Source organism: Phocoena sinus, chromosome 11 (assembly GCF_008692025.1).
Source record: "Phocoena sinus isolate mPhoSin1 chromosome 11, mPhoSin1.pri, whole genome shotgun sequence".
In the NCBI taxonomy this organism is placed as follows: Eukaryota; Metazoa; Chordata; class Mammalia; order Artiodactyla; family Phocoenidae; genus Phocoena; species Phocoena sinus.
In genome coordinates, this window is record NC_045773.1 from 38,321,561 (window position 1) to 38,334,244 (window position 12,684).

Genomic DNA, 12,684 nt, shown 5'->3' on the forward strand with positions numbered 1-12,684 from the left:
AGGGCCCGTGCCCTGAAAGCTCCTCCTGAGCATTTTTCATCCTGATTTTATAAGGGCCAGGCCTGCCTGAAAACAGAAAAATATGACCATTCACAAAAGCCATGGAGGTCTAACTTTAAGAACAAGTTCCCCTTCCCTGACTAAATGCCAAACAGGGAGCCCAAGCACTCAGTTCAGCTAGATGGGCAGCATGGGTACCCCCATCACCACATCTGGTCCCGGGAACAGCCTCAGACTCAGACACACTTCCTGCTCTTGTCAAGCATGGTGTTGCTGGCCAAATGACAAGGACTGGATGACACCACCCTGAATGGAAAACCCTGCAACGTCCCTGACCACCTTACCTCCTCAGCAGCTGAGATGACAGCGGAGAAGTAGAGTGCTTTGGGGGAGACAGATAGCCTCTCAGCTCCTCCACCTCAGCAGAGGTCACCTGTATTGTGGCCAAAAGCAGGGAGGCTCTTCCTCACAAAGCAGTAACATGCCTACCCCCCGCAGGTCTAGGATAGTCTGTGAAAAGTGAAGAAGCCCAAGTTCTCGCACTCACTTAGGCCTATACAAAGTAAGGAAGTGGAAAAGCCGACTCAGTTATGATGGAGTTTTCATGATGAATTTTCACACACTTCCTTCATCACCCCAAGAATAAAGAGACACAGACACACATTTTTCAAGGTATTTCTTTTGTAAAGGAGCCAGATTTGGCAACTAGACTGAAAATCTTCCAAAATTCTGTACAAATGTGTAATATACAAATATACACAAGGCTTTTGCCGAGAAAAGACAGCACAACAAATAACAGAGGCGGCTTTGGTGTTACATACCACCCTAGGGCATCTCAACACCCCTTAGGAATGCAAGGGGCTGATGGACCACAACATAGGCTACACATGTAAAACACACTACAATTACACTATGTACACTGAAGTATAAAAGACCCACTGTCCCCTTGGCCAGCTCACGAGCCCTCTAGCAGGAAGGCAGGCCATTCACCAGATAACCCATACTAGGGGAACTCCTTTAAGTGGGAGAACCTTGCAGAATGAAGTGGTTTGCCCTAAAAACTATTAACAGCACAAGGCATGCCCTTAAACAGAAAGGTGGTCAGAGTGAATTCAAGAGATGGAGCACTCCTTGTGCTCTCTGGAGCTCCGTGTCATATCTGTCTCTCTCTCTCTTTCTCTCTCTCTCTCTCTCATCCTGAGTCTCACTCCATCTCAGTGAACCGGGCAAACATGGCCTTCCGGACAGCATCTTTGTAGGAATCTGCACCAGACAGTCCGTATGCGCTGCCTTTGGCTCCTAGGCCAGCTCCTTTTAGCCGGACTTGAGCCTGGGGGGGGATAAAACTGCTGTCAGCAGCTGGCAGGTAGGGTGTGGATGGCTCCCTCTCTCCCTTATCTAACTAACCCACTCCCTACTGAGCTGGACCACCCTCTGGAAGACAGGAGAGGAAGTTTTAAATGAAGATATGGATTTCTATATTGGAGACCTGGAGTAGGTTTAAAGACTGAAGGGATCAAATAGGTAAGGGAGACAGGCAGATAGAACCACACCCTCCCCTACTCCTATGCCTGTTCAGCAAGCATTGTAAGGGCCCCAAAGCACAAAGCATTGCACTGAAGCCCAGGGAAGCTCTGGTAATTTTGGGCACAGATCACAGCAGGACAGCTTGAAGTCAGCAGAACTCACTTGCACAAATCAACAGTAAAAGTCTGACCTAAGCTATGTTACCGGGTCAGAGAGGGAGCAATCACTGGCGGTGCTTTTGTCTAGAAGGCCAGTGGTTGAGGGCCTCTGCTCCTGAGATCTGAGTAAAGGATTTCTTATCATGGATGGAAATCCTACTAAATTATAATTTGTTTTATACATAAGCAAAATCACTTAGAAATTAAAGCACAGTACCTTTCTAAAAATCCAATCTAAGCTACACGGGTCTGAATTGGTATTAAATTAGGGTTTGTTTATAACAAAGGACATGGAAAGACATAGCCCTTAGGAGAAGGTAGGTTTTACCCAAAGATACCAAAAGACCAGAAAAATCAAGTAGGGTGCCACACCCATTCCTTCCAACTGGCATCTTAAAAGGAGCGTGAAATATGGGAGGGCTGCAGAGAAGACAACTCCCACTGGGTCCTAGGTCCTCTGGGTTCTTCAATCTCATCTCATCTCTGGGATAAGCCTGCAAGCCACTGCTTACCTCAATGGGGGCTGTGATGCCTTGACACTTTCTTCCCAAACCTGAGCCTTCCCGCCAACCCATGGCCTGCAGCATCTTGTTGCCAATGTTACTGTGGTCAATGCCATCTTTGGTGGGCTGCTCGTAATTCCTGCCAGTGGCAAACACACAGTTACTTAAAAAGCCAGAGCCCCGGCTCACAAAGTGGAAAATGTGCACAACACATACACAGTGCCAGCATCAAACTGCTTCTTGCGCTTAGGTTCTGGAGGTTCTGGAATGCCGTACTTCTCCCGTCTTTCTGCAGCTCGATCCCGGTATTTCATCTATGTGAGAAAACAAACATGGTTAGAGATATTCAGACTTCAATCTGTAGCAGTCTCATGCACCCACACTTCAAGATTATCACCTCAAGTGCTTTCTTCATCTGGAGCTTGGCCTTTTAGAGTGCTCTCAAATACCACATGCCCTGTCTCCCTCGCTGCACTCAGTCATATCCAAAACGGCAGGTTTGTAGAGATGAACTGTGTGTGGAACCTGGGGTAGAACTATGTTTCCAACAACCAGTTTTATTTAACGAGTCACCTCTTGTCAAGCTCTTCAACCAGCCTGCTGGGCGTGGGCACAGCCTGCCAAGGTCCTCGAGGGAGAGGAGGGCAGAGCTGCTGTACCCCCTCAGCATTGGACAGGCCCACCTCCAGGGAGACAGAGCCAAGGAGACTTCCAGAGACCTGTTCTACAGTCCCTGGGGAGACGGCACTATAAACAGTGGAAAAAAACAAGAAAGCAAAAGCCCTAACTACAGATACTATCGTGGGGTGAGAAATTTCAAGTAACTTGCTCACTGGTTCATCTCTAACCTATAGGCCTCTATTTGTATTTAAAACCCTGCCCAGCTGGCTCTCAACCTGCCTCGTCAACTACCAAATGACTGCCCATTAGTGGCCCCACAAGTTTCTCCTGCCCACTGCTTCCTTCCACATCACCTGCAATCATCTTGTGTCCTGCTGTTCCCTGGGCCTCATTTGAAGCTCCTCTCATTGTTCACAAAGGCTTCCCTGGCCAGGCCAAATGAGCTCACTCTCTCCTTGCTAAAATCCAGCATACTTCACCAGCAAGTATTTGGCACTCAGGACTTGTGAGCAGCCTTGAGCACCCTCATTAAGCGTCAGTTCAGGGCTCACAAAGCGCACAGAGTTGGGTCCAGTCTACATGAGCCACAATGGCCAGGTGACAGGTATGTGGCAAACCCAACCCTGTCCCTGGGACCTGAAACAAGTGCTACAAATAAAAGCCAAAGGCAGTTACCCCAAGACACTCTAGCGGCACATTGACCCCCATTCACCTCTCTCTCCCTCAGCTCCAAGGCTTCCAGCTCCTGCTCGCTCAGCCTGGATCGTCGGTAGATGTCCATGTTTTGCTATACGAGAGATTTTACACACAGTAAGAATTCACACCTAATTTGAGATATCACATTATCAGTATCTATTATATTCTTTTTTTTTTTTTTTTTTTGCGGTATGCGGGCCTCTCACTGTTGTGGCCTCTCCCATCGTGGAGCACAGGCTCCGGACGCCCAGGCTCAGTAGCCATGGCTCATGGGCCCAGCCGCTCTGCGGCATGTGGGATCTTCCCGGACCGGGGCACGAACCCGTGTCCCCTGCATCGGCAGGTTGGACTCTCAACCACTGCGCCACCAGGGAAGCCCCAGTATCTATTACATTCTAAGAGTCAAAGCCTAATTCACTACACTACAGCATGAAAGCCAGAGCCCGGTACATATGGAGCTGCCACGGTCCTTTCCACTCTATAATCTAGAACATACTATAATCAGGAGCAGCCTTCTAAAAGGCAATCATTTAATACAGGTATTTACTGAAACTTCACTACCGTCAGGGCACTCACAGCATCTTGCTGCCTCCCCTCCCTGCCTCAGATCAGCTCAGAGAAGCATGGCCACCTTGTGTAGGTCTGAGAGCTGCTGGTGCCTGACCAGGGCGTCTCTGTTTGGGAACTGGCGCCGGCAGAGCAGGCAGGCCATCTTCTTCCAGTCGGCCAGCTTTTCTTCTTCACTCTCAAGTCTCTCCACCAGCTCCTCTTCATTGTCACTGTCACCACTGTAAGCAGCAACGAGACCCCTCTAGGGACAAAAGGAGGGTGGGTCATTGGAAATGTACAACAGGAAGATAGCAATGGCTAAAAGTAATGCCTAATCCAAACTGTGAGAGTACGCATTACCCATACTGAGTGGAGCAGCCAGGTCCTCCAGTGCTGGGCTTGAGAGCCTCCTGGCACCAACCCTCTTGGGGCCCCAAGAAGAGTTCCTGGATGGCTGTTCTCAAACTGCTAACCATATTTGAAAACCCCAAATACAACAGCTGAGAGTAACGGCCCACCCACATTAGTATCTACCAATAAAATACGTTTTTTTCTTGTCTTAATTTTCTCTTTCCAGTCTGTTAAAACTCTCTATTTACAAATGCAATAAAACTCAATTAACTGAGCTCAGGAATTCGGGCTTCATTCCCTGCTCCATCTCTCCAGCTCTCACACAGGGAAAGCAAAGCCCTGAACATGGATTCTATGTGCAGAAGCTGCTCCAAATACCCACTGACAGGGACCAATTAAGTAGAAGTCACATTAGCCACGATGCAGCTGAGTTTCAAAGTGAGACACAAAGCACAGATATGGTCTTTAAACTGGTGGTACTTCCTTACTTTGAGGGGATTCTCCTCGTCTCCATTTCGCACCAATTCGGGGATAAGCTGCTGCCTTTCTGCTAAGGCTCCCTGGGAAACAGAGAACACGTCATAAGCCTCAAATTTTACATAAGTTCCCCTCATGAAGTAAGGCCATTCCTGCTACTGTTACCTTCTTCTCAAAGAGAGCAAAGCCAGCATCTGCTGCAGCAGATTCTCTCCTTTCTTCTTCCCTCAAAGAATTGACAGGTTGAAAGCTGTTTTTAAAATTTTCTTTCTGCTTGTTTAAACTCTTAGCCCAGCGTTCCATGTCTTTGGCAATCTAAAGTCAAACAACAATTACAAAAAATACACTTAGGTAGAGGAACTTAGAAAACAGCCTCCTATGCCATGAAAACAAGCCATTATTGTAACAAACTGTAACAAAACCCCTTTTGCCCTTACCTTTATGAGGTACATACAACCAAAGTCATTAAAGGTCTCAAAAGTCAATGTATTTTAAATTCCATAAATAGTTTTTATGGATGGCCTCTATCAGTTTCCCATTGAAGTTACCTGTATAAATGACTTTTCCTCCCTGGACTGAAGCTGGGACTCATGCAGGCTCCTGCACTATGCAGGCTGATTAATGACTCTTTTCTTCTTGCTGCTCCATCAGAGGGAACTCTTCAGTGAATTCTTCTAACCGCCGAAAGGCACAGGAAACCCCATACAGCCTTATACAACCTAAATCTCAGGGACTTCCCTGGTGGTCCAGTGGCTAAGACTCTGTGCTCACAATGCAGGGGGCTCGGGTTCTATCCCTGGTCAGGGAACTAGTTCCCTCATGCCACAACTAAAGACCCTGCACGCGGCAATGAAGATCCCGCGTACCTCAACTAAGACACGACGCAGCCAAATAAATAAATATTAAAAAAGTCTTTGAGTCTTTCAGGATTTTTTTCCCCTAAGTACATAGGCAACTGACAGACAACATATGGTAACACTAAAAAATTGCAAAATGCTCTACAAACTTGATATAAATAAGATGTGTGGCCCCATTTTAAAGAATCCAAATAAAGCAGATATAAATGCCTCGCCCCCCTGCCCCCCAACAAAAAAAACCATAAAAATTAAGCCCAATATCCCAGAGAGAAAGCTGGGTCTGCTGGCTGGGTCATGACCTTACCTGCTGTGCTGTTTTGCTCTTGGGTTTCTCCTTCTTTTCCTTCCCCTCTTTTGCAGGAGGTAGGCCTGTCTGCTGGTGGGAGTTAGACTCCGCAGCCAGGACGTAAGTCTCCTTCTCTCCATCCCAGTACAGGTACTGCTGGGTTAAGGAATTGTAGTAGTACTGGGAAAAAAATACCATTAATGCAGATTTCTGCTGTGTTGAACCATTAACTTAAAGGAGTATTTTGTCAAAAACCCACATCAAAGTTGTTTTGTCAAAAAAACTAAACATAAAAACAAAGCATGTTGCAGACTAGTAATATTTTCTACGTAGAGAAGAGGTGCTGTACACCTTGGTGTAGGTGAGGATGATGAACCAGCCAAGAGGTGTGAAACCTCTTGGGCAAAGGTAGAGTGTGGTTTCTTTTCAAGAGTCTAGTTCCTATTAACTTAATCCCTGGGCCTGGAGGGTACCCAAAGAGAAACGCGTCTGACTCCTTTCCATAGACAGACCATTTACACAAACCAAGTGCCCAGAACAGGTGGTTCAGGAGGAGCTTTTTCTCATACGTCCTCCATGACAACCAGTTAACATGTCATTGTTGGGTTCAACCATACAGAACACGGCCTGTGGACATTCAGGCAACCAAACAGGTTTGTAAGAGGCTAGCTCAGGAGCCTGGAAGGAGGTGACATGTGAAGGAACTTGATCTGAAATTTGTGGGGAGAACCACAACAGAGAATAGGTAGCAGTTATCTCTCCTCTTCTCTATTCTTCAATCACTCACTCTACCTGCTCAACAGGGACCCAGGAGAGACTGCCTGCTGTATCTCTTCCAGGGAAGGTGGTGCGGGTCAGGCACAGGAGCCACAACTTCTATGGCTGCCAAGAAGAATGGCCTGGGAAAGGTCAGACTTCACAAGCAAGAGCAGTGGAAGAACCACGCACAGGCTCAGCCTCCCTGGCAGGTCCCACACAGCTTCACACCTGACTCTCAGAAACCACAAGCTCTCAATGCCAAGTTCCTGTTAAAAGCACTTATTTTTACTGTTCTATATATACATACAGCTCCTGGTCATAAATAGCTGTTTATTTTTGGAGTGTTAATGTTGCTTTTCCTCTTTAAAAGTTATACACACCACCAAAAATAAAATATCACTCCACACATCTGCTAATTTCTATTCTCAAAAATACAAAGGGTTGCTAAGTAAAAGCCAGACACAAAAGGTCACATATCTGATTCCATTTACACAAAATGTCTAGAATAGGCAAATCCATAGAGACAGAAAGCAGACAGCATTTGCTGGGGTGGGATGGGATTAGGAAGTGACTGCTTAATATATAGGGCATAGGGTTTCTTTTCAGGTTGATGAAAAGGTTCTATAATTAGATAGTGATGATGGCTGCACAACACTGTGAATATACCACTGAACTGAACACTCTAAATGGTTAAAATGGTGAATTTTGTGTTATGTGAATTTTATCTCAATTAAAAAAACAATATATAGTAAGAAAAAAAATCACAATTAAAATTTTTTTTTTTTTTTTTTGTGGTACGCGGGCCTCTCAGTGTTGTGGCCTCTCCCGTTGTGGAGCACATGCTCCAGATGCACAGGCTCAGCGGCCATGGCTCACGGGCCTACAGCTTCGTGGCATGTGGGACCTTCCCGGACCGGGGCACGAACCCGTGTCCCCTGCATCAGCAGGAGGACTCTCAACCACTGCGCCACCAGGGAAGCCCACAATTAAAATTTTTATCCAGGTCTTTACATGAAGGTTAACAGTCACCTATAAATTTTAACTTGACAAAATAATCCATGGTTTAGGAGTAAGAATAGTGGCTACGGGTGGGGTTACTGATCGAACAGCAACAGGCACCAGAGAATGTCCAGTGTGCTAGGAATGCTCTCGTTCTTATCTCAGTGCTGGTGTATGTATGAACGCATATACATGTAAACATTCAAAGAACTGCAAGAACTGCACGTCAGTTTCATGCATTTTTTCCGTATGTACATTATACCTCAAAACATGTATTTTAACTCTTAAATTACCTGTGAGTTGGGGTCATAGTACAGCCCTGTTGTCGGATCATAGTAATATCCTGAAGATTCATCATACTGGTAAGTGGACGTGTCAGGCACTGCTGCAAAAAACAAAATCCAGCATACAGTCATTCCAGGTAAGAAACTGGCTTTACTTTAAATTCTAAGCCACTGAGATGCAGCAGGCCTTAATGGTCTTCTCTCACATCCCCAAGTGTCCCTCTGACACCCACAAAGGGAGAGGAACTCTTATTAAACAAAGACAACAACTAGGACCTTCCAACTATCAACAGCCCCATGAGGTTTGGCTTACCATATTTGGTACCAGGAACTACACCAGTGGGGGAAGCGGCTGGGGCCTGTGTACTAGTGCTAGGCTGTGCTTCCTCAGTCTGGAAAGAACAGCAGCTTCAATATAATTTCAACTGTAAAGTCTCTCAAGAGAACTAAATCACTGCAATCATCCAGCAGGAAGGGCCCCCTGACAGACCCACTGTAGCAACGATCTAAGGCAATCCTTGATCAAAACACATGTTGACAACTTTCTTCCTAAAGGTCAAGTCGAAACATGCATAGTATAAATACACTGTTTGGAATCTTGCACTTAAAATACATACACAAAATTATTTTATTATCTAATAATATTTGACAGAGAAGTGAGACTGGAATGTGTATTATTCAATCCTAGCTCATACAGCAGACAAAGACAATACTAGTATGGCAACACAAAGCTTTCCCAACAGTCACCAGTTCTGTATCTAAAATGACAGGATTACCGGAGAGCCGGGTGGATTGGAGGTCTGATTATATAGCTGGGGACTCTGAGATACTACAGCCGCTGAGGTGGTGGTCACCGCTGTGCCTGATAATAAACACAGGAGTTAGAAGAGCCAACGCACTGAACTCTAAGCCAAACATCCTTATCTGTAATGCCCAATCTAGCATCTTTGTATATGTCAGTTCTTAACAACCTAATTCCCAATAAGTACTCTTGAACCTACGATATTTTCATTTTTATAATCCTACTAGAATGTGACACACAAAGTCAAACATTCTGTATGATGGTTAAGAAGAAGGAAGAGAAGAAAGTCTCCATATCTGCTCTGGGGTTGCGAATAGATTTAACTGCCACACCTTTATAATTCTAGAACAACTGAAGCATAAGCTTTTAGAGTGACCCTTCTGATTAATGTCTGGACACCAGACTGCAGGGCCACACCGTCTCTGCTTACCTGAACCTACATGGTCACCCACATGATTCCTAACAACACAGAAAGGGAAAATACTGAATTCCAAGAATGAACACTCATCACATGGTCTCTAAGAGCTTCTTATCAGCTCCTGATGTACACGAGCAATCCCAATATTCCCCTAGGACCTTAGGCACATGGTGACAACCCTGAATGTGTCCTATCCCCAAGTTTTGCAGGGAAATGGCCCTCATAGATTTATTTGGGTCTAGTGAGAACATCTAGTTCTATCTCCTCAATTGTATTTGCTTAAACAAAAATAAAGGGAATATGAAGTTTATTACCTGATGCAGATGATGCATCAGATTCCAATCCTCCAGCCTGTTGCTGATAAAACTGTTGGTAATCCTGTGAGTACTGTAGAAGAGTCCACCATTAAAGCTGCTATTCTCAGACACACTCTGGAGACCAGAAGTTGGATGCTGGTCAAATCTACCTACCTGAGCATACTGGGTGTAGCCATCTTGGCCTGGCTGCAGGTAACTGTAGTCAACATTGCCTCCTTCGCCACTCTGAGACTACAAAATATGAAAAGAAGAGGAAACACAGACATCAAGTTTTTCAAATGTCCTTGGAGTGAATCCGGGCAACACCACCACACTACATTGAGCAAAAAGATCCTCCATCTTACCTGGGTGGAAGACCACTGAGCGGCAGCAATGGCTGTACTAGCCACGGAGAAAGCACTGACCCGGTTACCATCTGGAAGGACCAAGTCTCTGAAACCACAATGATCCAATCACGTGATTCTATCTCAGTATGCTTCCAATCACTAATGCCACACTACCCAGAAAACAGCAATTCACTCCAGCCTTTGTTGGAAGGTCTCTAATGCCAGCAAGGCCACATTTCAGATGAGGAAGGGTTCCCATGGGCAAAGCCCTAAGTGGGCAAGTGTCCCTGTAGTATTTCTATTCTCCTTTGTACCCTTCCATCTAATAAGGTGTCTGCTGGATGAGCAATGACACCAGAAAGGGGAAATTTACATCGCTAGAATGAAGCTCTATATACATGAAACTGCATGTTGTTCTGGAAGTAAAGAATTATATCCAGATGGGTTTGCACCATCTTGAAGCAGTTTGCATAGCATTTATTCTCAACCCATCTGCCATGTCTCTCTTTGTCCTGCTCTGAAGTTTTCTGGCAACTGGTTATTGAGACAGGAGGGAATAAGTTCTAAGAAGACAACTGTATCCTTCCCAGCCAACCAGGAAGGATAGTGTCTCAATGTAGAGAACACGGGCTTTGAGTGCAGTTAGTAAAGCATCCCTGGACAAGCACGCGGATGCAGCGGTTTGAAGTAAGGACAATGAAGCCACTCACTTTCTGGCACTTTTTGCAAAATCAACCCCAATAGTTTTGCCATCAATTTTCAAAGGAGGATGGAGACTCTGTAGTATCTGAAGCAGCTGAGAAGCGTCCTGAAGGAGAATGTGAAGAAAAACAATTTTGTCACGTAATTGAAAATCTCTCTCTACTACCTAGCCCAGTCAAAGAAATATTAAAAAAAGAATAGCACTTCATTCTTATTTGCGGATATGAAATCATTAGAAAAAAATCAGCCCTCTTTCCTCCAGGACATGAAGGTATCCAGTATTATTGAAAGAGTAAATGCTAAAACAGTCTAAAACAAAGCATGATGAAATGACAAAACTATGGCTCAACCTTCAGTTATCTACAGATATATATGGTATTTTTACCACTTACTGAAGTCATCAGCCTATAATTTAGCACTGTAATAACTGTCATTTCTTAAGTCTTGAACTTTGGGCTCTAGGAGCCTTACACACAGTATCACAATTGGATGAACCACATTTGCCTCTTAAATCTCAGTTTCTTTTAAAAGGAAAGATTCAATGAACATCTCACCATTGCAGAAGACAGCTGCACAAACGCGAAGCCTCTGTTCTGCTGGGTCTGTTTGTCTTTTATGAGGCGAATGTTATTGACAGCTAAGGATGCGTAGGGAGACAGCGCTGTCATGATGGAATCCACCACAGTGTGTGGAGCTATGTTTCGAAGTATGATTGCTGCAGGTGAATGAGACAGATGACAGATACATGCATTCCCACAACCAATGCTTTTCAAGGCAGGTTCAAGTACAAACAAATCCATTTTGGGAGGTTTCTAGCATATTTGACCCTTGAATGCAGGGGGATGAGAGGTGCTGACCCCACTCCCATCCCAGCCACGCAGTCAAAAATCTGTATATAACTTTATAGTCAGCCCTCTGTACTGGTAGTTCCACATCCCCAGATTCAACCAGAGGATACTGTACTACTATAGCATTCATTGAAAAAACCCACATTGTTCGTTAAACCCACGTTGTTCAAGAGTCGACTGCATATCTTTCACACTTTGACATGGAGAAGATTCTAAAAACCAGTCTTTTATGAGGCAACCTGAAGCTACTGCTCCTCATTAAAAAACGGCAGGATGAAAAAAACAAAACAAAAAAAAATGGCAGGATGGGACTTCCCTGGTGGCGCAGTGGTTAAGAATCCGTCTGCCAATGCAGGGGACAGGGGTTCGAGCCCTGGTCCGGGAAGATCCCACATGCTGCGGAGCAACTAAGCCCGTGCGCCACAACTACTGAGCCTCCGCTCTAGAGCCCACGAGCCACAACTGCTGAGCCTGCATGCCCAAACTACTGAAGCCTGCATGCCTAGAGCCCGTGTTGTGCAGCAGGAGAGGCCACCGCAATGAGAAGCCCGCTCACCGCAACTAGAGAAAGCCCGTGCGCAGCAACGAAGACCCAGCGCCAGCCAAAAATAAATAAATAAAATAAATGCAAAATAAATAAATAAAATAAAAAAGGGTAGGAGAACAAAAACATCAAATGGAGGTTAATTTCCAACATAAAGACCAAAAGATTACATTTGAACTTACTATCACAGTAGTAATCCACAGACTGAACTGATTCTGTGGTTCCAGGGGGCACTTCCTGTTCGGAGTCTACAAGAAAGGAAAGAAAGAGGAAGAATCAGTAACTGAAGACAAACAAACAACAAACCAATATAAAAAATACATTGAAATACCAAAGTTTTAATTTAAAGTAAATGTATCAGTTTTTTCTTTTTTAACCATTTGTGGCTATAGTAAAACCTCATTAATTTTGACATGAATTTTAAATGGGGAATGCAAAAATTGGGCCAGTGGAGGACTGACATTACCTCTATACTAAAGAAAAGCAGATGCAGAATGTAAACAAGGCGAGCAGACTTAATTTTGGAACATAAAAGAACTATGTGTACTCTCACAATCATCAGCAGGATCTACCTAACCTAAGGTAAGAAGGTTTAAGGAAAATATATAGGTTACTTGTTTAAATGCCCTACAACCTGTACTTTTCCTTAGGTTCACAGAC

General features: G+C 44.8%; 1 protein-coding gene across 8 annotated transcripts in view; it reads right to left on the reverse strand.

Moving 5' to 3' along the window:
- Window positions 1-659: 659 nt before the first annotated feature.
- Window positions 660-12,684, reverse strand: part of RBM5 (RNA binding motif protein 5) — a 24,822-nt gene continuing 12,797 nt past the window's right edge. For 2 of the 8 annotated variants that reach the window (XM_032647935.1, XM_032647934.1), the window contains exons 9-25: window positions 12,207-12,272; window positions 11,187-11,347; window positions 10,641-10,738; window positions 9,949-10,036; window positions 9,758-9,835; window positions 9,602-9,674; window positions 8,844-8,929; window positions 8,381-8,459; window positions 8,077-8,168; window positions 6,044-6,205; window positions 5,048-5,197; window positions 4,894-4,965; window positions 4,137-4,316; window positions 3,522-3,596; window positions 2,405-2,502; window positions 2,198-2,327; window positions 660-1,330 (exon numbers count right to left, since the gene is read on the reverse strand). In XM_032647935.1, the coding sequence (XP_032503826.1) occupies window positions 1,205-1,330; window positions 2,198-2,327; window positions 2,405-2,502; window positions 3,522-3,596; window positions 4,137-4,316; window positions 4,894-4,965; window positions 5,048-5,197; window positions 6,044-6,205; window positions 8,077-8,168; window positions 8,381-8,459; window positions 8,844-8,929; window positions 9,602-9,674; window positions 9,758-9,835; window positions 9,949-10,036; window positions 10,641-10,738; window positions 11,187-11,347; window positions 12,207-12,272 (1,814 nt within the window). In that variant the 3' untranslated portion in view covers window positions 660-1,204. Of the gene's footprint in view, window positions 2,328-2,404; window positions 2,503-3,521; window positions 3,597-4,136; window positions 4,317-4,893; window positions 4,966-5,047; window positions 5,198-6,043; window positions 6,206-8,076; window positions 8,169-8,380; window positions 8,617-8,843; window positions 8,930-9,601; window positions 9,836-9,948; window positions 10,037-10,640; window positions 10,739-11,186; window positions 11,348-12,206; window positions 12,273-12,684 lie in introns of all 8 variants that reach the window. The other 6 variants (XR_004352094.1, XR_004352096.1, XM_032647933.1 and 3 more) reach the window with 4 other exon arrangements.